The following is a 25,221-nucleotide window of genomic DNA, read 5'->3' on the forward strand; positions in this document are numbered from 1 at the left end:
CCCATAATACCCACTCACCGTTGTGGGAGTTTGCTTGTTTTGTTTTGTTTTACTGGAAGGAAAGGACCTATGAATGAATGAATGAATGAATGAGAATGGTTTTGACTTCACCCTAGATCAAGCAAAAAGTTTGGGTAGTGACAGTTCTGGTCATTTTGTGAGAGTCCTGATATTGGACTCTTCTCTCCATGGCCCGAGGAAAATGTTCCCAGATGCTAGAGCACCTGTCTTCCTAAGGAACTGGCCTCAGTAACTTAAAGGAAAAGCCATATAAAAGCAAGAGGGCGGAGTGGTTCAGCTCTGTCTTCACAGCTGTCCCTGAGAGGGCGCTGTTCCCAAACCAAACCTCCAGAGGCCGGGAGTGAAATACCGGAGCGCTCCCAGGGACTCCGCATCCCTCCCTCCCAGGCTGCGGTCGCCGGTCCCCAGCGCAGCGCCTGCCCACACACATGGCGGCGCCCTGCTCAGCTTCCCGGCGCCGGGACCGACGGGCCGGGCCGGCCTTGCCAGTACTCGGGGACTTCCTCCGCGAGCCCGCTTCCTGCACGGCTGTCATTTAAACCGGAGCCTGGGGCTGCGGGCTGCGGCTGCGGATGCTGAGCTGTCCGCGGGCTGGGCGACGCCGCCGCCTCTCCCGAGCCGGCCGGCCGCGCAGGAGCCGAGCCGCAGCATCCCCTCGCGGCACCCGGGCCGGGGCTGGAGAGGTCGGCGGGGGAAGGTCGGGGACCCGGCATCGCACGCCGGCATCTGGCACTTCAACTGCAGGTTTGACTTGAATTTCCCAGCTCGCAGCCCTTCTGCCCGGCGCGGATTGTTTCTCCTCCCCACCCCGCCTCGGTGGCTGCTCGCGGCGGGGCGCTGGGCCGGGCCCCGGGAGCTCGGGCGGGGCGCGTTCCCGCCGCCGCCCCAGGGACCCCCCGCGCCGCGCGCCTGGCCATGGTGCGGCCGAGCCCGGCGCTCGGGTGAGGCGGCGGCGCGGCTCGGAGCGGCGGGCCGGCCCGGCGGGGCCCCTTCCCCTCCCCGGGAGCCGAGGGCGCCGGCCGCGGGGCTGTGCACGGGGGGCGAGCGGCGGCCGCGATGTTCAGCTGGCTGGGCTCCGACGACCGCCGGCGGAAGGACCCCGAGGTCTTCCAGACGGTGAGCGAGGGGCTCAAGAAACTCTACAAAACCAAGCTGCTGCCCCTGGAAGAGCATTACCGCTTCCACGAGTTTCACTCGCCTGCCCTGGAGGATGCCGATTTCGACAACAAGCCCATGGTCCTGCTGGTGGGCCAGTACTCCACTGGGAAGACCACCTTCATCAGGTGAGCCGACCCGGGGCCCTGGCAGCCCACCCCGCCGCCCAGCGCTCAGGGCCTCGGTTCAGTCCCCGTGGCCCCTCCTGCCTGGGGACACACGGGAAGCCTTCCGTGGGGGGCGTTGAAGACATTCTGGTGTTTGTGTGTCCAAAGCTTACCCCCGCCATCTCACTGCTGGTCCCTCACCCCACTTCCTACCTAGTGCCTCTCTGCTGGGCTTAGCCCTTGGCTCCAGAGGTCCGTTCGAAGCGTGAAAGTTCAGAGCTGTCCATATTCTCCCCATTTTACGGATGATGAAACTGAGGCCCAGGAGGCCCGGTGAGAAAGCTGCTGGTCACAAGAGCACCTGAAACTAGTTGGGGATGCCTCACACCCTCGCTTTTTAGGGGTAAGCCGTTCATGGCCAGGGCCACCTCCCTTGCCTTTTCAAAGGCCCAGCCACTCACGTGGAGGCTTTTGCAGCAGAGGAGGGGGGCTAGGGCAGTGCCATGTGTCTTTCTTTTTATCCGTTTCCTTCTCTGACCAGAGCTCCTACTTACAGACTGGACAGAAGCAGTGTCAGAAGCAGAATGCTTTTTTTCTTCTCCGTTGTTTGATCTTAATATCTCAGTAATAACATTAACTAGTCTTTTAGCGGTGTGAGGGACATGGGCGGATTGTGTCAGCCAGCCCCTTGACTTGGCAGGTGAGATGACTGAGGTGTAGTGGGGTTAAGTGACTGTCCAAAGCCGTGTAACTGAGGGGGAGGCCCACCTGGGATGCTGAAATGCATGGGAGGAGATGCTTGGCTAAATGCCCATGGTGCTGAGCGTGAGTCATCTATTCCCGTGAATAACGAATCCTAGGGCTAGAGGGATCTTCAAGGGGTCAGCTTGCCCACCCTGCACTCAGAGAGGTCCGTACATCGTCCACCAGAGTGATGACCATCTTTCCCATCTTTTCAGGACAGGCCTCTCTCTAGTCCTCAGTCCCACACGACCCTCAAGGCCAGGCAGTTTCCTCTGGCCTCATTCAAAGCCATTGCCAAGCCGCTGCAGGTGCTCTGTGGCTCTCTGTTGAGTCAGACTCCTGTAGTGAGGCAGTGGGGGCGGTGGCCCCCCAAAATCAGTGGTGCGCGTCTCCGGCAGAAGGTTTTGTGCAGCGTGCTCTTGTTTCCATTCAAATCAAATCTTGTTTCCATTCTGGTCAAATATTGACGAGCTGAGCACCTGTGACATGCAAAGCTCTGTGCTTTGTTTGGCAAGGGGAGCAGAAAAGTTAACAGTCTGGTTACTGATTTTCTAGATACTAATTTTCTCTAACACCAAGCTTGTACCCAAGCCGCCTGGGAGCAGGGCTTGCGTCATGCTAACATGTCATGTCTGAACAGAACACCAGATCGGTTTTGCCTTTGTGGGGTGGACAGCCTTGGACTCAGCGGCTATGAGGGGCTGAGTGATTTCTAAAGAAGTTAGGGACCGGCAGTGAGGGGTAGGGAGCTACTGGCTTTGGATACCTTATGTTGTAAGAACAACAAGGGCTCTAATGGATCTAAAAGGTTAATATATCCTTCGAAAAATCTTGAAAATCTGTCAAAAGCTGTGGCCCTATCTTTAGAAAAATACACATCCATATACACAAAAATGCACAAATATACATAGAATCTTAGAGCAAGAAGCCCTGACTGAACCCGTTTCCCTTAATTCATTAGGCACCCGTCGCTGCCAAAGGCACTTCTGAATTCCCTAGGTTTGTACAAGGTTTCCTTTGTAATCCCTGTCCTCCAGCTGGCCTGGTTTGTGCCCCAAGCGGAAGCACAGGCCATTCACTGATGGCTCCTGCCCTTGCACAGGCCCTCCCTACTCTCTGGACACACCTGGGTTCTCAGTCCTAGAACATTATGTAGATCTTCTCCTTCAGCAGCACCAGAGCTTACAACTGTGCCTTAGCTCCCTGGGGGCCTTCCCTGGGGTCAGAGCTACTGGAGGCTCCCAGGAGGTGTTTACAGAATGGGAGGGAAGCTGGAGAAAGGCGAGTGTCTCCAGGGGCAGGATCCTGGAGCCGCAGACAGATTTAAGTACCTCTTGCCTGAGACGCTCTCCTGGCTTTGCCTGAGTCATGCTGGCTGTTACTGGGTCTAAGAGAGTGGCAGAGTCGAGTACCCATAGATTACTCCTTCTCTGAGGGAGACAGGAAGGCCCAGAGAGGCAGATCCCTCGCTTTTTATCCTCCAAGTACAAGAGCTCTCCCTCCCCACTCCTGTAGTAACTGAATTTAGCTCCCGCATCAAAAGCCCTCCCCTTCCAGGGAGAGTGCATCAGCAGGGTGGGAGGGGTTGGAGCATGGGAAAGCCCTCCAAAACCAAATTACATATTTTCCTCCTTTTCTTTAAATCCACTAAACAGCTATTTTTCCCCCCACTGAAAAATGTAGGCGAGAATAAATTTGAGGAAGAAGAAAAAAGAAATCACCCATAAGCCCATGACTCGGGGGAAATAATTTTAAATATCATATAGATAGATAGATAGATAGAGATATTTATATATTTTATATGATATATGTTTATCTTTCCAGTATTTTTAGCTATTTTATAACACAGTTGAGGTCATGCCGTAAACTAATTCTGCGTGCTAATTTATCTCACTTAGAGAAGGAGCATTTTTTCTGTGACTTTAAAAGTCTTCGTAAGCATTATTTTTAAGAACCACATGATACTTCACTATAGGTACATGTAATTATTTGTAATTATTTGTTAACCAGTCCACTTCTTTTGAATGTTTCGGGTCCTCTCTAATTTTTTTTGCTATTGGAGAATCACTCTGAAGACCTCTATGCATATTTTTTCCACATGCTGGACTGTTTTCTCAGAGATTCCCAGAAGTGAAATCACTGGGCCCAAGGTTGTACCATTTCGCTGTGTTTTTAAAATGTTTCTACTTTTTAATTTGGGTGTTAAGAATCCTATTTCTGAGTTGCTTTCCAAGAGAGTGGGTTGATACAAGGCCCCTTCCCCAGAGTGAAGAAGGCCCCCCTTGGGGTAGCCCAGAGCGCCTCCTGCCCTCTCCCGCCCCTGCTGCTTGCCTGGAGCGCAGTGATTCTCACAACTCCTGTCCTGTCCTGGGCCTGGACCTGTGAAGGACTTTTCCCTGGGAAACAAAGACTTGCCTCTTCATTTCCTGGCCCTTGGCCCTTTGCCTCCTGAGTACCCATACACTTTCAGTTATATGTACTTGCCACAGCGTCTCTTTCTTGTCTTAGGAAGAACATGCAGTAAAGAACATTCTTCTGATAACTAATTAATGGGCTACGATCTCTGCCTGAAATAACTTCCCTGGCCTGGCAACCGACAGTAATAAAATAAATAATAAATTGGCCTGTGGTGGCTGCTCCCTCCACACAGGCTGCCTCTTCAGACACAGTAGCTCTGTGTCCCTCTGGCCCTGGCAGCCTTCCTCCAGCCTCTGCTCTGTGCCTCCCTTCACTGGCCCGCAACCTCCAACCTCCCCACCTGCCCACCCCCCCACTCCCTTGCACGCTTGCCCCCCCGCCCCCGGGTCACCGAGGTGCATGGCAGCCGGTCCCAGGGGCTGAGGCAGGCCCGAGCCCTCTGGTGGGCTGGGAGGGACACCCGGCTGGGCCGAGGCAGAGCTGAAGTAGAGAACCAGGGGATGGAGTGTGGGGCCTGGGGCTGCCAGAGCGAAGCTGCTTGGGCCTCCACAGGAAGGTCTGGGCTGGTCGTGAGGACCCGAGGCCCTTCTACAATGGAACTCAGACTCTAAAGTATGAGCATGGGCTGAGGAGGGGGGGTGGGGAGCCCTCAGCAGGCCCTTTGGACCTCCCCCACTTCTTCAGGAAGCTTTTTGCGTCCTCCCACAAAGGTGAGTCAGCATTTGGCTGGGTTGTGCCTTCTTTCCTCACAACCCCACGCGTCCCCCCTGCCCAGGCCTTATCCCTGGCATCACAGCATCTCCACTGTGGAAAAGTGACCCTCTAGAAAGCCAAAGGACGAGGGAAAGGGGCCACTGTTCCAGGTAGACCCACTGACCTCTGCAGGGTCTGCCGTGCCAGCCAGAGTCCCTTTCATGCCTCACTCCAGTCCTCCTGCCGAGGTCAGTAGATGCCCTTCTCTGGTCAGGGCTGTGGTCTGCTGGTCCCTGCGTGGGGGACCCTGCCCACCTCTTACAAGGCCTGAATGTTACTCAAAGGAGCAGATGGCCCTGGGCTGGAGAAATGGGTCCACCTGCCTCAGGTCTGGCTTCAGATCTGCCTGAACATCAGGTCTGTGGAGGCCATCAGGAGAAGCATTTACTGGCAAGAGGGGACCTCTGGAGAAAGGCCTCCATCCCATTCCCACTGACAGTGGAGTAAGGCCATGGAAAGAACCCAGGCTGGCTTAGCAGAGTCCAGGCTCTACAGTACCAGCCAAGAGGCCTCGTCAGGAAGTTGCTGAGCACACACCTCTCTGATGTGTGATTAGCGGCAGCCGCCTTGTAGGGTCTCTCTCCTGATTAGGAAGGGACAGAACCAGTGTAGCACGGGCATGGCGCTTGGGGCTTCATCATTCACTCTTCTCCTTCTAGCTGATTCTCCAAGCAGAGTGCAGGGCCGGGAAAGTTCTCATCCAGCTCTACCTCGGTAGGGGGGAGGGAAAGGGGAGGGATGTGAGGGAGGCCAGAATCTTGCCTTTACCACCAAGGGCTGGAAGAGGAGTGGGAAGTGGGGACAGTGGGCAGTGCTGGGTCAGTGGTGGACTGGGTGGGTGGCCTGTCGCAGGGTGGGTACAGGAAAGGGAGGCTAGTGGGCGGCTTGGCAGCCTGGCTGCGGGTCTCCTCTGTGCTGGGGTCTCTTTGTCCCGTGGCAGAGGCTGCTGGGTGCCAGGGACAGTGGTGGCTGCTCCGTGGAGCACAGAGCCCATTCAACCCTCAGCATGGCCTTTGAGGGTTTCCCATCTCCTATCTCACTTTGTGATTATGGGGTGCTTCCCGGTGTCCCTAAAATCCCCTGAGACAAGTATTACCCAACAGGGCAAGTATTGTTTTGGTTTTTAAGATTTTATGTACTTGAGAGAGAGAGCACATGCATACAGGGGAAGGGACAGAGGGAGAGGGAGAGGGAATCTCAGGCAGACGCCCCTCCCCCCAGTGAGTGGGGAGCTCAAGGCGGGCTCAATCCTAAGACCCTGAGATCATGACCTGAGCTGAAATCAACAGTTGGACTGAGCCCCCCAGATACCCCAGTATCATTGTTTTGACCCTGTTTCAAAGCTAAGAACCCCAGGCTTGGAGAGACCAAAGATACAGGCATACAACACAAATACCTGTAACAGAGCGGAAAGTGACCTGTAACAGAGCGGAAAAAGACCTGTGCCTTTAGGGTCTAAAGAAACGCAGACTGAGAGCCGCAGCCTGAGGTCTGGCCCCGCTGCTGGGGACACGGAGACTTTGGAGGCCAACCGGCTTCCGATTCTTGGCCCCACGGCTTTTCCCTGGGTGCTTAGGTCGCCAGTAATGCAGGCCGCATGCTGAGATTGCCAGCCAAGCAGGACACCGAAAAATGAGGAAAATGTTAGAAAATAATTTGCTTTAAAAGATGTGAAGAAAAATTGTCGTCATGGAAAAACCAGAAAAGCGTGGGGCTTCCTGACACCTCTATTATGGTGGAGTATTTATTAATTTTGCTTTGGACGGCCTGGGGTGGGGGCCAGGGGGGCAGACCAACATCTTTTCCACTCTTAGGCCCTCTGAATATTGTTCTTTGGCCGCAGAGCTGGGCAGCCTCTGTGTCCGTTTGCTCAGCTGCAGCAGGGAGAGTAATGCCGCCATCCCCTGGCGCTTCTGGGACTGATGAAGTGAGGGAATTCGGGGGAAGGGCCCAGAGGGACACCTGCCACACAGCGGGTGCTCAGCCCGCCCGTCCCTCTGCATTCTCGTGTGTCCCCGTCTCAGCTGTTCCCACCCAGGCTTGAATTAACTTTTCTTTTTTTACCCTGCTGTGGGAATGTTTTTGCCTGGCAACAGAGGCGGTCTGTGTCACTCCCCGTCGAGATGCAGCCATGAGATCCCTCAATGGCTTTTTCCTTTCTGGACACAGTGGTGGCTTTGATAAGGGGGCCCTCGGTGTTGCAAGCCCTACCCAAATGTCCTTGAGAATTCACCAAGCCCGAGGTTCTCTGCCCGGCCTGGCTGTGTCCCCGGACCTGCTGGGAGCTTTGTTGGAGCCTGTGTTTCTCCAGACCCATGTGTGGTCAGCAAATTGAGGGTCACGTGGGTTTAGCCAAGAGGCCAGGAGGCGGCTCGCTTGGCCGCCTGAGGCTGTGGCTGCGGAACGTCCTGGAAAGTGGCCCCTGTTGTGCTGGGAAGCGTCCCCCTTTGTTCATCTGCTGGTACACCGTGTCTCTCCCAGCGCCAGCATCGGAGGTGCCCATGTCAGGAAGATATTTCATCACTGTGTTTGGCCCTCTGCAGGGTGGGCATTCCTGAGGCTGTCTCAGGCCTGTTTCTTTCCACCCTTCTGTATATCAGCTGTCCCCAAGGCCTTTGATGACATCCAGCACCCTGCTCCAGGCTCAGAATTCACACTTGCCACACACTCTGCCAGGAGGGCCCTGCAAAGGCTCCTCATCCAAGCACTCGCAGGACAGGTGCGCCCCCCACCGCCACCCCAGGCAGGAATGGATGGGGTTTCCCGGGCACAGCTGTGATCTCACGAGACAGCTGCAGTTTCTAGGAAGGGCCTTGGAGAGCCAGCGGCCCCGGGCCTGCTCTGGTCCCCCATAGCAACCGCTTCTGTGTGCCACAGCCCCCTTGTGGAGACTGAGCTGTGAACCCCAGCGGTGGGTGTTTATGGAGATGAGTACATCCCTGGGTCTGTGGGCACTGAAGCCCAACTTTCCCCCAAGGCCTGGCCCCTGGCCAGCCTCCTGCCAAACCATACTCCTCTGTGACTTTCCTGTCCCACTCCTCCTTCCGGTCCCCTGTGGGGCTCAGCCCTTTCCCATGTCCTGGTCCAGGGACCTTAGGCAGGAAAGGAGACAGTGGATATAATGGTTCAGAGTGTGAACTTTCAGGTCCAAGTGCCATGGTTCAAATCCCAGCTCCGCTTTTCACTGACTGCACGTCCTGGGGCACATTTATTGTCCTCTGTCTCCTCCTTTTTACAATGACTGATCGTCTTGGGACCGGTACTGGTTCCAGTGCTTAAGGTCTGTAACTGGACCCTCGGAACACCCTATGAAGTGGGTCTTCTTATTAGACCCATTGAACGAGAAGGATGGTATTTCATCTGACATACGAGGATGAAATGAGATAATCCCTGGAAAGTCTAGAACAGCACCTGGCCCATGGCAGGTGCTTAAGAAATCAGAACTGTAATCTCCGACATCATGGAGGAAGGCGGTGAGGTTCCCTCCTGAAGGGCATATTCCTTATGGTTAGAGAAACAGGTCGCTAGCCCTGGGCCACTGAGATTTCCTGCCCCTCCACGGAGGCCCTGAAGGAGGTGTGTTTGAGAAAGCCAGACGTGCTGTCCTTTACTCTCCTCACAATCCAAGTGCCAGCTTTCAGAGTGGTTCTCTGAGGGGAGAAAAATCCTGCCCTCACTCCTGGATTAGTGGGCCATCCTGGAGGAAGATGAGCTTCCCAGGGCCACTGCAAACCCTCCAGTGCAGGAAGGGGGACGTCCTGGGCAGCAGCCCCTCTGCCGGCTCCTTGGGGAGGGAGCCCATAGCAACCCCACTGTGGCTTCCCTGTGCCTCCGAGTAGACGAAGGGCTCAGAACACTTCCTGAAGCATAAGCAGGACGTCGATGAGCTGTAAGAAACCCCCTCGGGTCTCAGCTCCCTGCCTTTCAGGCAGAGCAGGGCTGGAGCTCCAAGGCCCATTCTGGGGAAGCTGAAGGCAGGTAGAGAGCTCAGGCCCTGGAGTCGTGGCCTCCAGTCCCAGCTCTGTCCTGACCAGTGGGACCTTGATCCACTCACTGTCAGGACAGGAGACTGCTGAAGGGCCAAGGACTTGGGGTTAGACGGATGGGGATTTGGTTACCCACTGCCCTACTAGCTGTTGAACTTGGAGAAAGCCACATAACCCTACTATGCCTCGGTTTCCTCAGTACCCATGCATAGGGCCACTGTGAAGCCTAAAGAAGATAATGTTCTCCTAGTGAGTAGTGTAATGTCTGACCAGTGGAAATGCTACTGTCAGTGATTTTATCAGTGAAATGGGAAGGCTGGTCTAGAGCAGGTTGTCAACCCAGGCTGTACCTTAGAATCAGTGAAGGATTTCCTAGAAAGGACCAGTGGCCAGTCCTCCCCCCTCTCCCCTAGCCAGTAGAGCAGGGCCTCGGTGGGCGGGGGGAGGGGGGTGTACCGTTAGCCGGAGCTGCCTGGTAGCTCTCGTGCACTGCTGGGGCTGAGGACCACTGGGCCCGGAGGCTTTCACATTCCTTCTCTCCATTCTCCGGCTCACCATGTTTGCTCTAAAAGCAAAATTCTAAAAGGGGCTGTGGAGAGGAGCTGTGGCCTCAGACTCTCCTTGCCAAGTCCTGGAGAAGAGCAGACAGAGGCACCTGCCACCCCGGTTCACAGCCCAGTTCTGATGCTGGAGGTGGGACCCGCAGTCTTAGATGGGATGGAGACTGACTTTTCACGGTGTGCCCTTCACCCCATATGATGTGGGAGCTGTTTCTATATTTTATATTAAGTGGCTGACTAACCAGATGAAGAAATACAGACCTAAAGTAAGCCAGCAGCATCTCTGGATGGTCTCACTCTAACCTTGTGTTCGTTCAGGTACTTGAGCAGGCGACCTGCCGTTGTCAAGTCTGCTGTACTCTGTGCAGAATTCAGTCTCAATCCGTGCTTTATTGCTGAGCCCAAATCCTGCTTCTCCCCGCCCCCCAGTGACTGATTCAGGGAGGGAGAAGGATAAAGACCAAGAAGCACGGATTAGGTATTTCAAGTTCAGCTAATATCCCACTTCTTTCACAAAGGTCTTTGGATTCCCCATCCCTGGAAATCTGACACTGCCGTGAAATGTCACGGCTGTCCCTCTGCCCCTCTGCCATGACTCGCATGGCCGCCTGCCCGCGCGGCTTTGCTCTGCAAACAGAACCCTGCGTGATGACTGCGCTCCCTTCCGCCAGGTACCTCCTGGAACAGGACTTCCCCGGCATGAGGATTGGGCCCGAGCCAACCACTGACTCCTTCATTGCTGTGATGCACGGACAGGTGGAGGGCATCGTCCCTGGGAATGCCCTGGTGGTGGATCCTAAGAAACCTTTCAGGAAGCTGAACGCCTTTGGCAACGCCTTCTTGAACAGGTGCGTGCTCCGAAAACACTCAGCCTAAGTATTCTCTTCTATTCTTCTTGGAGTTTGAGAAGGAAGAGAGGAGTTCTTGGGAGGCTCACTGCCTTCTTCATATCCAGAGTCTCTCGATTGCCCCTTTCCTTGCTGGGAATGTAACTGAGTCAGTCACCAGAACGCGGGCTGCCCCTGATCCCCTTGTGCTAGATGGAGCCACACCACAAGCTTGCATGGGCATTTCACCTAAACAGTGTGAACGACTTTCTCTAATAGGAGGTATTTAGAGTAAAGGCAAAGATGATGGGCTCTGGCATCAGGTGGTCCTGGGTCAAAGTCCTACCACAGAGCACCATGGATCTTAGATTATCTAATGTCTCCGTGCCTCACTTCTCCCATCTGTGAAATAGGGTAAGAGAAATATCCTTCTCCAAGGCAAGAGGACTGATGAGGCCTCTGTGGAAAAGTTGGCATTGGACATGGGTATTCAATGATGAGTGAAGTGAGGCTGAGAAGGTGGGGGAAAGGGGAGGTTTCAGGCAGAGAAAACTGGGAGGAAAAAAAAAAAAAAAAAAAAAAAAAAAACAAGCGGAGAGGAAGGAAAGAAAACGGCTTGCTGCAGGAGCCGAGGGAGCAGAACCCCCGGCGCTGTGAGGCTGGAACTATTCTCTGGGAGCACATGCGCTGAGCAAACAGGTGTTCAGACTGGCGTGGACGTGTCCGCTGGTAGGAGGGGGCGGGGCGGAGCGGGGCGGAGCTCCATGGTAGCCAAACCCGGACATCTGGCTCCCATCTCGGGCTGCCCAGAGGTCCCGCTGCAGGCACGCTCCAACCACCTTAGCTTCCTCCTTCAGCAAACGCCCTTGCCGCCTATTCTAGAGAAAACGGAAGCCAGGATCCCTGGAGCCCCTGAGTTGGGTTTTCATCTGTGCATGCGCTGAGGTCACCCGCCCCCGTCTGCGGAGAGCTGCGTTCTCTCCTTCCCCTCCTGTCCCCACAGGTGCTGCAGGGCCGGCCACTAAGGGACGTTCCCTTGGGGATTCCTTCTCTTTGTGACAGTGGCACCTGCCCCTGCCCCTCCTCTCCACGTGGGAATGTTTCCTCTTGACAGCCTCTCCCCCCAACCCCCAGGCCCCACGTGGCAGATCCTACTAGCTCTTCCCCGTTCTCACTTCCCTTCACAGCCAAGTTTCCGGACATCACCTCCTCACTTCTCCCTGTTCCCCATCACAGACGCCCTGTGAAGGTCACCGGACCTCTTGGTGATGAGCAGCGGGTACTTTCCACCTTTTCCTTACGCCTCCTCTCTTTGCTATCAGAACCTTTAGAGCCCTGTTCCCTCTCAGCTCCCTGGCCCTCCTCCTGCCTCCCTGGCCAGGCCCTCTCCAGCTTGCTCTGTCCCCTTTTCTCTCTGGCTCCTGTACCTGGTGTCCCCCTCAATGGGACCCACCCTCAGCCCCCTCCCCCTGTCACTCCAGGAGCTCAGCCTGGGGGAAACTTCAACCACAGCCCCTGACCCGGATCCCAGCCCCATGCACCCACCATCTGGTCACCAAGTGTCCAAAACCCAGGTCATGCCAGCTTCAGAAAAATGAGGAATTTTCCGTAGAATACTTGAATGGGCCATAGAGCCTAAGGGCTAGAAAGAGGCTGGGCCTCAGGAATAATGGGAGCCACGGGCCTCAATAGGACAGGGGCTTTGTCATGGACTTTCCCATCCCATTACCTAGTCCAGCACCAGACACGGGGCATGGCCCCCACACACACGTGACGAACCAAACTGGGCTCGCTGACAACCATCCTATCCAACTGAGTCACTCTTTTGTTTAAAATGTTCCTCAGCCTAAATGGGTTTCTATTGCCCTCAGTATAAAATCCGAATCTCTCAAGGCCCTCACGAGGAGGCTTGAGGGGCCCCGCGTCCCCACCCAGCCCCACCCTGGCCACTCTTCTGGGCAGCCTTCCCTGATGCCTTCCTCTGTGCATCACTGGCCTCCTCCCCTCCCTTGTGTCTCTGCTGCCACCTTGCTGGGCAGTGGAGGCCCAGTGTACCTCCTGAGAGAATAAGATACCTTATTCACCAAAAATGGCATCTAAGAGAGAAGGCTTGAATTTAGAAGGACCTAAGTTAGGTTTACCAGTTTGTATTTTGAGACTTTAGGATGTAACCCTAGAAATGTCTCCTTTAATGAGACTCAACCGCTATCTTGACCACAGGGCATCTGGAAACCCAAATAAATGTTCCTGGGTGGCATGAGCCATTCATCAAGGCCAGCTCCCTGCCTCCTTCTCCAGGAAGCTGTCACTGAAAGCCATCTCTCCACCTTGGATTTCCCAAGCCCTTCACTGACCTCCCTCAGGGTTCTGGTCCCATTTAACCTCATATCCTGGTTGCCCATGCACACACCTCCTCTCCCCACCAGGCTGGGCTCCTTGGGGGTGGAGACCGAGGTTTGGACGTGGTAGCGTCCCTGACAGCAGGGGTTTACAAGTGGAGGACCTTGGAGGACCTCGGCTGCCCCAGGGTCACCCAGGGAGCTTCCGCAAACGTCCTGGGCCTGGTGCTGGGGCTGAGTCTGGCCCAGAGCCTGGGCGTCTACACTGGAAGGCAGCAGGCTTCTGAGCCTCCATCCTGGGGCTGGGATGAGGGAGGGTGCGTGAGAGCCAACGAGCAGACAGCGTGGGCTTGCTCTCGCCCCGTGTAGGTTCGTGTGTGCCCAGCTGCCCAACCCGGTGCTGGAGAGCATCAGCGTCATCGACACTCCGGGCATCCTCTCGGGGGAGAAGCAGAGGATCAGCCGAGGTAAGAGAGGCTCCCGCTAGGATCAGCTCTGGCCCTGTGCTGTGTTCTTTCTGGTATGTTCTCTTGCCTCCAGCCTATGAGATAGACCACCCCACCCCCACCCCAGGTCCTTGCTGTACCTTGATGAGCAGGCACTGCCTCTTGTGCTGGGTAGGACAGTCCTAGGCAGGGGGCCGGAGGAGAGTTTGGGTCCATTGTCGCTCAGGAGACAGCTGGCTTCAGTCTTCTCACCTGGAAAAGGAGACATCAGCATCTGCCTTACCTCAGCGGGTTTATTTATTCTCCAAGAGGCACAACTGTGAGGCAGACCCTGGTTGGCTTCTTGCAGTTCCGCCGGTCCCCAGGCTGGGGAGCTTGCCGTCTGCAGGGAGGGCGAATGCCTGCCCAGGAACGTGGGGATGGGAGCATGCTCCGGGGCGTGAGAGTGGGGAGCGGGGTATGCAGCAGCACTTTGAAAGCTGGTCTCTCCAGACGGATAAGGGGCGACTGCTCACCAGAGAGGTCCCTGGGCAGGGCAGCAAGGAGACAGACTGCTGGCACCAGACGGCCAGCGAGCTAAGCCTGCCTCTGTCATGTCCTCACTGAGTGAGCTTGAGCAGGGTTCTTGACTTCAATGATGTATCCATAAAACAAGGGGAAATGATTCTATCTACCTTGTAGGGTTGTTTGAGGATTAAAAGAAATAATAGAGGCACATAGCAAGCTCTGCCTGGCACATAGCAAGCTCTGCCTGGCACATAGCAAGTGCTCAGTAAACATGAGTAAACAGACCGTCATCACTGGTCTTCTCTAGCTCCAGCATCTATGATGCTGTCCAAAACTCAAGTCAGCTCCTGGCCCGGGAACCGAGCCTCTCGGGCCACAGCCTGCTGTGTGCCCTGGGTAGCCCCCTGCCCTTTCTGTGTCTCTGGTAAGCAGAGCAGATGAAGCTATGTCCGCCCCAGTCCTGGAGCCAGGAGCTGGGCTGGAGCCAAGTCTGCACTCAGAAGGCAGCCTCCGGGAAGGAAGGGCTTGGGACTGGCAGGGTTCTCTGGGCAGTGGCCTTAAGTGACGGCTGCCTCCCGCATGTCCTTGGCCCCCTGTGCTCTGCAGCCCGCCCAGATCTGTCCTGTGGCATGTCTGGGCCATCATGGTGGGGCCCGGAAGCCCCCTCCTCCAAGGGTGTGGCCCGCATGGACAGGTACCCGCTGAACCCCAGGCTCCTGGGCCCCAGGGAGGAGAGCCCCCTGCCTCACGGGCCACAGGCCAGTGGCTGTACCAAGGAGGCCCAAGTGCCCCCCATGCTGGCCTGGGGACAGGCCTGTGGTGTCAGAACTGGGCCACTGTGAGCACCCCTGCTGGCTGCCCCAGCTCCCCGAGGTGAGCAGCTCTCTGGAGTGGCAGCACCCAGCTTGGCCCTGTGGGGACTCAACATGGCTGTGTGAGTGGGCGCAGCCAGGCCTGGCAGCAGGTAGATAGGGAGACGGTGGGAGAGACCCTCAGGTCTACAGCCCGCTCTGGGGCCTGAGGACCCTGTTCTGTCCTGCAGAAAAGACAGAGCCTATGCCCGGGATGTGATTCACAGCAGGAGGGAGGCAGGGTGGGCCAGGCCCCAGTAGGAAAGCTCTGCCTCTCCCACCTCCCATTTCATTCAGGAGGGGACACCTGGGACAAGGGGGTAAAGAAGGCAGCCAGTCAGGAGGGGCCCGTGTTAACACACCCTGTAATTGGCAACAAATCGATGGAGGGAGTCTGGGGAGCCTGGGCTTGGGCTTCCCACCTCTGGGCTGTCTGGTGGTGCGGGGGCTGAGGAAGAGCTGGTCTGGAGACAGAGAACCCCAAGGCCCTGGAAAGAGAGGCCCGCCTGCCCTCTCCTTCCAGCCTTCATGAGCACTGTGGTGCTTGGTCCTAACCCTGTGGAGGGGAGGCTTGGGTCGCTCTCTGTCCGGCTTCTATGTGTTTCCCTAAACACTCCCTCCCTCCTTACTGGCCCCTCGCCACCACTGCCCCAGGTTCATCTGGGCTCCCCCTGAGTTTAGACCTAAAGGAGCTTTACTGTTTCACACTTGGCAGCCTGGGTCTCCTTGAGGAAGCCTCAGGAGAGCCACAGCTTCTGAATATGAACCACCTGGAGGTGAAGGGGAGGCATTCTGCAAGGCCCTGCAGCCTGACAGCTGGGTCCAGAGAGGACTCTAGTCTCTAGGGCCCCTAAGAGCACTGGACTGTGAGTTCGGAGCCCTGGGTTTTAGATGGGTCCTAATAGGTCACATTTTCTCCCTGAGCCTATGTCCCCTTGTGTAACAAGGGATGATGGTATCCATCCCATGACTGTGAGATTTACAGATGGTAATGGAAACACAGACATCAGATCTGAGCCTGGATCACAGTGAGCTCCCTTCTTTCCCCTTTATCTGCCAGCCAGGTTGCCTGTTGCATAATAGCAGGGTGATCTATGTGAATGGTCTCCCATGTGCTTGTACAGTGCACAGCCTGTGCAGCTGTGTGTGGCAGCCCTGCTTCCAGGGACTTTGCCCTCCTCAGCTCCTGTCCCATTCCATTCTTTTCCTATTCTTGTATCTTCTCTCCTACTTTCATCTTTGGACCTCAGGGGCTGCCCTTGGCAAATGGGGTGCTTGGTTTTCTTGCCTGTCCTTCCTATCCCTTCCTACCCCACACAGACCTCTAGAAGTGATGGCCCCATGAATGGTTACATAAGCCAGTTTGTTCTCTGCCTTCCAAAGTTCATACTGTAAATGCAGCTGCAGGCAAGAGCAGTCTGTGATGAAAACCAGGGCTGGGAGCTGGGCATCTGCACCGTATCTCCAGCCTGGGGCAGTGCTCCCCCCTCCCGCCCCCCGCACTCCAAGGAGACTGAGAATGGGAAGGCATCAGACACCGTCAGGTGTCAGGAAAGTTTCCAGTGTGCAAAGCCTCTCCCATCCTCACTCACCATTGGCCAGAGAACCTGGCAGTTCCAGTTTCTGCCTATACACACATATACCTTCTTATCTACACACGCCCGCACCTTCCTCCACACGCCGCCCCCCACCACACACACACAAGGGAACGCACAGAACCAAACGCTCTCTGTATGGCCTCTTGCCTGGGGCCCTCTGTGCTCTGCGTTTGGCCTTACCACGGATTTGGTGCTTCTTCCCCACCTCCAGCCAGCTCAGACAGGGCAGGGCCCCAGGGGGAGTCTGGCCACTGGGCTCTGTGTGAGATCACCAGGCGGAGAGGCGTGCAGAGCCCGAAATCCAGCCCACTCTCCATCGACTCAGTTTCTCGCCAGGCACAGTGCTGTGGCTCACCAGCAAAAAGGGGCAGCGTTATCAAATCTGGGTGCGTGGGCACCCCAGGGTGCCACATGCTGGAAAGTGAGCTGTTCCCGAGGCCTCCCCCGGGCTCAGGCTTCACGAGAAGGAGCCCCCAAGCCTTGGGCTAAAGCTGGAAAATGTGTGGTCCTAGAGAGGGTGTGACCTCTCTACCCAGGCCTGGGGGAGGGGGCTCTAGGGGGAGAGAGGAAGCAGGGGACATCCGGGAACCTGAGTCCAGAACGTCCCAGGCCAGCACGTGTCTCTGGATGAAGATGCACTGGGAGGGGCAGCAGAGGGGCAGGGAGCCAGTTCCTGGAAGGGACAGGGTGTGCCCAGCCCCCGGCTCATTACTGGGAAGAAGCAAGGATGCAGCAAAAATGGGAGGGCTCCGGAAGCCTGAGGGTCCTCACAGTTGGGAACCATATTTCCTGGCTCCTTCTTGGCTGGAAATCCCCACAGGCCCCACCCTTGGAAAGCCACTCCTTGGGCATGTGCTCACATCCCTCCAAGGGGGCCCTTCCCTTACAGGCGAGCTCAGTGGGGCCACAGCGGTAAAAACCATGCCCAGGCCATAAAGCTGGGATGGAAACTCAGGTCTCCTGATTCCCAGTGTAGCGGTTTTGCAGCAGCATATTATCATCTCCTGCCCAAGAAGAGTGCCGGGAGTGGAATGGGGGCAGACACTCACCTCCAGTTCCCCTGGGGGGTGGTCTTGGAGGGTCTGGGCTGGTCCTTGCAGCCTCATGTCCCTGGCCCATCCTGGGACTCTCATCGGAGTGGAACCCACACTTAGGGACGCCTGGGCCCTAACTCTATGCTGCCCACCTATGGCGGTGTGGGCACCACACACCAAAGCAGCAGGAACAGCGGGGTCCTAACACCCGTCACGAGGGCTGGCTGGCAGCCTTGTGGTCCTCGGAGGCCCGTGATGCATCTGTCAGGCCACTTTCAACGTTACCTCTAGGAGGCACACAGTATGATTTGCTCCCCCGGTCATCTGAACTCTTCCCACATTTTGAAAATTGATGCACTCTTATCTCTCTTTTGCTAAAATGTCTTTAAATCTCGAGAGAGAGCTTTTGGGGTGAGATGGGACCTTTCATGTGCTCCAGCATCTGGGCTCTAGCCTCACACATGGCTCTGCCTGAGAAGGGAGTGTGGACAGGAGGCAAGGGTCGAGGTTCTAGTCCCACCCACGGGAGCTTGGCTGGCCCCTAAGTGCTCTGTCCCCTCCCTGCCCTGGAAGACATGTGCACCCTGTGTACCTCCTGGCGTGCAGGCTCTGAGGAGGCTCAGATGGACGGTATGGCTGGAACTATAAAGAAACGTGCTGTCAGCTCCCTTGAATTACCCTGCACGCTGCAGGAAGCTAGGGGGTGATCAAGGAGTGGCCTGGCTTATTGTGTTCCGCTCATTGATTTCCTCCTGCCTGGCATTGCTTAGAAATGCTTCTTTCCAGTCCTCTGGAGCCTGGGGGTGAGTGGGGAGAGTCTCAGATCCCATAGGCTGCCTGGTCTCTGGGCCTGATGCCTGCAGACCTGATCTCTGGGAGCCCGCAGACTGGCTACCCGTAAGCCCCGGGCTTCCAGGAACCCGCTTCGCCACTCAGTCTCTTGGGGCTGGAGTCTCCCTCCACCTGCTAGTTCCTACATCATGAGCCCTTGTGTGCCACTGCGGGTGCTGAGGGGTTCCTGCTAGGGGGTCTCCGAGCCATTCGAGAGACCACCTGGGGGAAGGGAGCCTGTTGCCCTGGAAGTGAGGGCAGAGCCCCCAGACTGATCCAGGCTCTCCCTCCGCTCTTAGATCCTATCGCCATGGCTCTACCACAGACCGTTCATTGGTTGGGTGTTAGTATCCCCATTGTACAGCTGAGAAAGCGGAGGTTCACATTTGCTAAGGCCACACAGAAAGTAAATGAGCCACCTAGTCCTTTGCCCTTTTCCAGTCCGTGCCTTTCAGACGCTCCCATTCCTGGTTGTGTATAAGCCCAGTCCCGGACACAGTGACCCGTGCTGGAGGCTGCTAGGTTCTAACCAGCTGGGCGCAGGAGGCCGAGCTTCAGAGGAAGGCCACGACCTCCCTGCTCCATCCTCAGGGCCCTCACAGCCAAACAGGGGGAGAAGGCGCCTGGCATTACTGACTTTGCACTGCGACAGCACCTGTCAGAGCACACAGAATTCACGAAAGCAGGAAGATGAATAGGAAGTCTCTGTGTTTATAAAATCCCAGAAAAGCTTCCCGGAGTTGTCCTCTGGACCTCAGGCAGAAGCGGACTTCACACAGGCACCCCAAGGTGTTGAAGTCAGAGGCCCCCAGCCTCCTTTCTCCCTGTCCTGCGAGGGCTTCCTTGTGTGTCCCCAACATACATCCTGCGATGCTCTCCGCCCTCCACCTCTAGTCTTCAAAGCAAGAAGGGAAGCTCAGAGATCTTCCAGTCCAACCCCCTGCTTTGACAGGCGAAGAGACCAGGGACCAGAGACGAAGTCTGTGTGCCCGAGAACACAGAGCAAGTTCATGGCCGAGCAGAAACTAGAAGTGGGCTTCCCAGGCCAGTGCTCTCAGGTGACCCCTTCAGAGCACATCCTGAGAACACCGAGGGGCACCTCACCCAGCCAAGGGGACAGGAATGGGCCAGAGGCTGTCCTCTTCGGTGACACTGACCTGGTGCTGCTCTTGCACCGCCCCCAACCCGTCAGCCTTGCCTCTGCTCCCCCTCAAGCCCTCGCCGCTGAGCCCCTTCTTGCATGGCTGGTGCCATCGGGGATTGGAGAGAGTTGGGGTTGGGGAGCAGCTTCTTTTCTCCACAGCCTCTCTGGCCTCTTTGCTTTCCTGAGCCCATGGAGGGGTGGTAAGAGGGCCTGACCTGGGGTAGGGAGACAGGAGCTCTGATCGTGGTTCTGCCCCCTCCCCCCACATGGCCCCATTCAACAACTCTTTACCCTGCCTCTCTTATAGGGTGCTGTGGGGAGGAGGGGAATGAGGCTGTGATGTCAATGTCTTGCCAACCAGAGCAAGCTCTGAACTTGGGGTTGGAGAGCAGTACCATGCCCCCAGGGCTGCCTCCGACAAACGGGGGTGTTGGCTGAGTCACAGTGCCACAGTCCCTCCCTGGCACTGACCGAGCCCCTACTTTGTTGCTGGGCAGAGACTGGCCCTGAGGCACTTTCCTGAGCCCCGTCCCTGAATGGTGAGGTCCCCTCCGCCTGAATAAGACGACTGCATGGGGTAATCGTGTTAATAGCAACTACGTGCTGGGCTCTGAGTGTATCTGGCTCTTGGAAGTCCATGCATTAGGTGCTATTACTCTGCCCGCTTATAGGCGAGGGCAACGCTGGCTCAGAGACACGGAGTAACATGGTCAAGGTCAGAGAGCCTGTGGAGGCGCGGGGGTCGGAACCCAGCTCTGACTCCCAAGACCGTGTTGTGTCTGCGGCGCTGGCTGCCTCTGCCCGAACCCCTCCCTGTGCCCCAAGGCCCCCCTCCTGACCATCCCTCTGCCACAGGGTACGACTTCGCGGCTGTCCTTGAGTGGTTCGCCGAGCGGGTGGACCGCATCATCCTGCTCTTTGATGCCCACAAGCTGGACATCTCGGACGAGTTCTCCGAGGTCATCAAGGCCCTCAAGAACCACGAGGACAAGATGCGGGTGGTGCTGAACAAGGCGGACCAGATTGAGACCCAGCAGCTGATGCGGGTCTACGGGGCCCTCATGTGGTCCCTGGGCAAGATCGTGAACACCCCGGAGGTGATCCGAGTCTACATCGGCTCCTTCTGGTCCCACCCACTCCTCATCCCTGACAACCGGAAGCTCTTCGAGGCCGAGGAGCAGGACCTGTTCAGAGATATTCAGAGTCTGCCCCGAAATGCCGCCCTGCGCAAGCTCAACGACCTCATCAAGAGAGCCAGGCTGGCCAAGGTGAGGCTGTGGCCAGGGAGATGGGCGGGTTGGCGGGGGAGGGTCAGCACCAAGAACAGGGGGCCGCTGCCCACAACCCTGAGCTATCGCCTGCCCGCCTGACAACCTTCTAGAGCCCCTGCGTTGAGGGCACCGGCTGTCCCCACTCGGGCAGCCGGGGGCGGGATGGCCTAGTGGTTATGGTCACAGGCCCGGGTGCCAGGTGGCCAGACTGGAGCCCACTTCCGTGGTTCTCCAGCTGTGATCCCAGCCCTGGTGAGGTCTCTCTGTGCCTGCCTCCACAGCTCTACTGTGAAAAGGTGGGAGGATAAAGTTAAAAAGGGAACGTAGCAGCCCCCATCGCAGTGTCTGGCATCTCAGAGAGCTCTGGAAATGTTAGCTGTCGTCATCTCCCTCGTCACCAACCCCATCAGCAGTATTCCCATGCCTAGTACTGCCTTGACTTTAACCTCCCCGTTATCTCGCACTTACCTTGTGATCTAGGAAAACAGCTCCAGGCTGGAGGCCACAGGGGAGGGCGAGGCGGTGAGATAGAAGTAGAAGTAGCAGCAGCAGGAGGAGGGATCCATGGGAAGAGATGGGTGGGAGGCACCCCCTGGAGGGAAGTCCTGGATCCGAAGGTTCTCTCCGTCCCTGTGTCTCAGGTTCACGCGTACATCATCAGTTCCCTGAAGAAGGAGATGCCGTCAGTGTTCGGGAAGGAGAATAAGAAGAAGGAGCTGGTGAACAACCTGGCTGAGATTTATGGCCGCATCGAGCGGGAGCACCAGATCTCACCTGGGGACTTTCCCAACCTCAAGAGGATGCAGGTAACCAGGGTTTGGGGGCTCTAGGACAAGGGACAATGTCATGTGAGCTGGCCGAGCAGCCTGACAATGGAGAAGGCCAGCCTTGGAGGCTCCAGAAGGGAGCTGACCCAGAATCCGAAGGCAAGGAGATGGCCCCAGGTCTGTCCTCCCTGCTGGACTGCCACTGGCCAACAGGTGTCCTGTCTGGGCCTGGGGAGAACACAGAGCCCCAGTGCTCCCAGTGAGACAGGGGCATCCATGATGTTTGGGGCCTGATACCTCCAGTGTACAAACCACCCCCATCACAGCCACCACAGTCTTGAAGTCCCCATCATTCCATGCAAAATGACATGTCACCTGACATGGGTTCTCCAGACCCTCAAGTGTTTACATTTACCCCTGAGCCCCAACTTGGGAGCAATGTGGGACACAAGCCATGGGGAAACAGAAGTCTGCACATGTCTTGCCATCCTCGGGGTACACCCTGGGCCTCTGTCTTAGGCCAGAGGCCCAGTACAGTCCTTTGGGAAGACCTTTTCGTCCTCTTTTACAGATGAGCAAACTAAGGTTTACAAAGGTAATTAACCTTTGTAATTAATAGCTGGCAGTTTTCTGAGAGTGGTGCTCACTCAAGTGCTAATAGAAGAGCCGGAAGCTGTCCCCACAGTCAAGCAGGAAACCACCAGACTATACTAACTGGATCCTCTCTGAACCTCTGTCTCTTCTTCTGTAGCTTGAGACTCCAGAAGTACCCACCTTCTTAGATGTTATGAGCTTCCCTGAGATAACATTTGCAAGGTGCTTAGCACAGAGCTTGGCACAGACTATGCGCTCAAAAGGCAATGTCCAATTTGGTGAGAGGTCACCACTGGGGGATGCTGGCTAGTGAACACCAGGGACCTCTCTGTATGCACAATTTTTGCAACATCTCATGGTTCTATCATTATTTAAAAATAAAAGATTTCTAAGAAGTAGGGCATTTTTTAAAAAGAGCAACAGGTGTCGTAGGAAGATTGACTGTGGATCCTGGACTTAGGATCCTGGATTTAGGAACTTCTTTCTCAGTTTAAGACTGGAGGTTCAGAACGTCATTGGAGTCGCAAATAGGCATTTTTAGTTTCTTATGGGCTAAAAGAGAGAGAGAGAAAAATAGACGTTCAAAGTACGCCTTCGTTCATGTATCCATTCTTTCCTGTAACCACCTACTAGGGAGCCAGTTACTGATTTCAGAATCACTTTAACATAATTCAGGTTCACCACTCAGCTGTGGCTTGGAATACTTCCCACTTCTGGCCCATCCTTCTGTTGAGAGCGTCATGATCCGCAAGCCAGCACTGGGGAAAGAAAACATTCGAAAGGACCCGTGTGACCCCACTTCTAATGGGAGAAATCCTTTCGCATTATAAATGATTTCACCTTCTCATCTGTTTGCCAGTCCCATGTTAGGATCTGTTGTTAGGGACGTTGAACCAGTCACATAAACAGCCATCCTGGTGGGGCCTATGTATGGGGTGACAGGGGTACCCACCACACCCCTTGAAAGACATTAGGATACCTGTTTGGCAGCCCACCAAACACCCCTAGCTGTGGACAGGCTGGGAGAGGTGCCAGGAACCTTGGTTATGGCCCGAGGGCAGGAGGAAAGCGCACCGCCCCCCCCCAGCCCCCACTCCCCTCCCAGGTTAGTTAGCCCTGCCTTCGAAGGGAGGTGAGAAACGCACAAGCTAACACTCACTCACAAGCTAACACTCACTCGTGAAATGTAGCAGTGGGAGTTTTCTGAATTTTTCTGCAGTGAACTCGATGTGCTTGTCCCTGAGGCTTCCCCTGTACTCAGTGTCCTGAGATGCCTTGGCCAGACCCAAGGCTGGAGCAGAGAGCTCTCACCTTGTGACTGAAAAGGCCAGGGAGCTGGGTGTTCCAAACCTGGGATCTCTCAAAATCGCAGAGACGTGCAAAGGGGAACCCATTTCTTTTGGCATGTGGAGTGGCTGCTGGGGGAGGCAGGGAGGGGAGCTCTTACAGAATCTGCATGCACTTACCTGCCTGCACTTACCGTGTCCGAACCCCCAGGGGAGAAGCGGATAGTCGACAACTCTCTCCACGTAATTCTGATGAGCGTCCTGAGTAAGAATCACTGGTCTGGGGATGAGCTGTGGCTTTTATTATGATTGGTGTTCACTTGCCTCTGCCTCAGTGTTTCCTTCCCTGAATGGGGACAGAAAGTGATGTTCCTCCCTGGGAGACCCCGCGGAGCGAAATCCCCCAACGAGACACATGCAGGGCACTTAGGAACAGCCCCAGATGAAGCAGAAAGATGTACACACCCCGGGCTCAGAGGCCAAAGCATTCAGGAACCGCCCTTCAGTAGCCAGAACTAGCGAAAGAGACATTTAATTATTTTCCAGAGCATTAAAGGGAATCCAGCTAAATGGAGCAAACTGGTATTGGTTCAATTTCCTTTTCTTCCCAGCCCTTGCACCTGTTCTCTCCTGCAAAAATTCCACCCGGAGCCAATGTGCTGTTTTTCTCTCCTCCTCTCTCACATCTTTCAGTTATTTTATTATTTTGTGATTGGCTTTTTTAGCCTCCAGGGCTGGGAACATTCCAGCATTCGCAGAAGGCAGCATCCCCAGCAAGGAGAAAGCTCTCCTTCCCTGGTGTTCTATCTCCACTTTATTTATTTGTTTATTTATTTATTTATTTATTTTTAAAGATTTTATTTATTTATTTGACAGAGAGAGATCACAAGTAGGCAGAGAGGCAGGCAGAGAGAGAGGAGGAAGCAGGCTCCCTGCTGAGCAGAGGACCCTGGGATCATGACCTGAGCCGAAGGCAGAGGCTTTAACCCACTGAGCCACCCAGGCACCCCTCTATCTCCACTTTCTTTTCTCTCTCTCCCTCTAGGACCAGCTGCAGGCCCAGGACTTTAGCAAATTCCAGCCCCTGAAAAGCAAGCTGCTGGAGGTGGTGGATGACATGCTGGCCCACGACATCGCCCAGCTTATGGTGCTGGTGCGGCAGGAGGAGACGCAGCGGCCCATCCAGATGGTGAAGGGTGGAGCATTCGAGGGCACCCTGCACGGCCCCTTCGGGCACGGCTACGGGGAGGGCGCCGGGGAGGGCATCGATGACGCCGAGTGGGTGGTGGCCAGGGACAAGCCCATGTACGACGAGATCTTCTACACCCTGTCGCCAGTGGATGGCAAGATCACAGGGGCCAACGCCAAGAAAGAGATGGTGCGTTCCAAGCTGCCCAACAGCGTGCTGGGCAAGATCTGGAAGCTGGCTGACATTGACAAGGACGGCATGCTGGACGACGAGGAGTTTGCACTGGCCAACCACCTCATCAAGGTCAAGCTGGAGGGCCATGAGCTACCCAACGAGCTGCCCGCCCACCTGCTGCCCCCGTCCAAGAGGAAAGTGGCCGAGTGACAGGCGGAGGAGGTTCGGAGCAGGCAGGGGCTGGAGGAGATGGGAGGGCAGGAGACACACACGTACACACACACACACACACACACACGGACACACTTGCACACAGATCTTGAGAACTGCACTGTAGCTGAGAGAGGGGCAGGGACCCCCAGGCTTCCAGGCTGGGCTTTGGATACATCTCTAAGTTCTTGGCATTGGTAGAAGCACAGGAGCGCTCCCAGGGCCCCAGGCTCAAGCCCAGGTCTCCATCTGTCTTCCCCTCCCATCTCTCACCACCCAGAGACCTGCTTTCTCCCACAGAGGCAGTTAGCTCACCCACAGGGGGCCCACCTGCCTCCAGGCTTGGAGCAGATGGAAAATGCTTCTCGCTTAATAGGCACTGCATTGTTTCGGGTACTGTCTCCCCCTC

At 56.0% G+C, this 25,221-nt stretch overlaps 1 protein-coding gene across 1 annotated transcript; it reads left to right on the forward strand.

Annotated features, from left to right (window-relative positions):
• The first annotated feature begins 1,045 nt into the window (after nucleotides 1–1,045).
• Nucleotides 1,046–24,886, forward strand: EHD3 (EH domain containing 3). The gene is made up of 6 exons (XM_032881834.1): nucleotides 1,046–1,304; nucleotides 10,416–10,592; nucleotides 13,280–13,377; nucleotides 20,177–20,589; nucleotides 21,234–21,398; nucleotides 24,285–24,886. Exons 1-6 carry the CDS (start codon nucleotides 1,078–1,080, stop codon nucleotides 24,810–24,812), a joined length of 1,608 nt encoding a protein of 535 aa, XP_032737725.1. The 5' UTR covers nucleotides 1,046–1,077; the 3' UTR covers nucleotides 24,813–24,886.
• The last annotated feature ends 335 nt before the right edge of the window (nucleotides 24,887–25,221 follow it).

This window comes from Lontra canadensis, unplaced genomic scaffold, assembly GCF_010015895.1.
Source record: "Lontra canadensis isolate GAN:19392208 unplaced genomic scaffold, GSC_riverotter_1.0 scaffold78, whole genome shotgun sequence".
NCBI lineage: Eukaryota > Metazoa > Chordata > Mammalia > Carnivora > Mustelidae > Lontra > Lontra canadensis.

What these genes read in the sequence shown, in the direction of transcription:
- EHD3 (XM_032881834.1), top strand. Translation starts at nt 1,078, where the DNA reads ATGTTCAGCTGGCTGGGCTCCGACGACCGCCGGCGGAAGGACCCCGAG. An exon ending in GGCAACGCCTTCTTGAACAG is followed by an intron (nt 10,593 to 13,279) that starts GTGCGTGCTCCG and finishes CGCCCCGTGTAG; the next exon opens with GTTCGTGTGTGCCCAGCTGC. An exon ending in GAAGCAGAGGATCAGCCGAG is followed by an intron (nt 13,378 to 20,176) that starts GTAAGAGAGGCT and finishes CCTCTGCCACAG; the next exon opens with GGTACGACTTCGCGGCTGTC.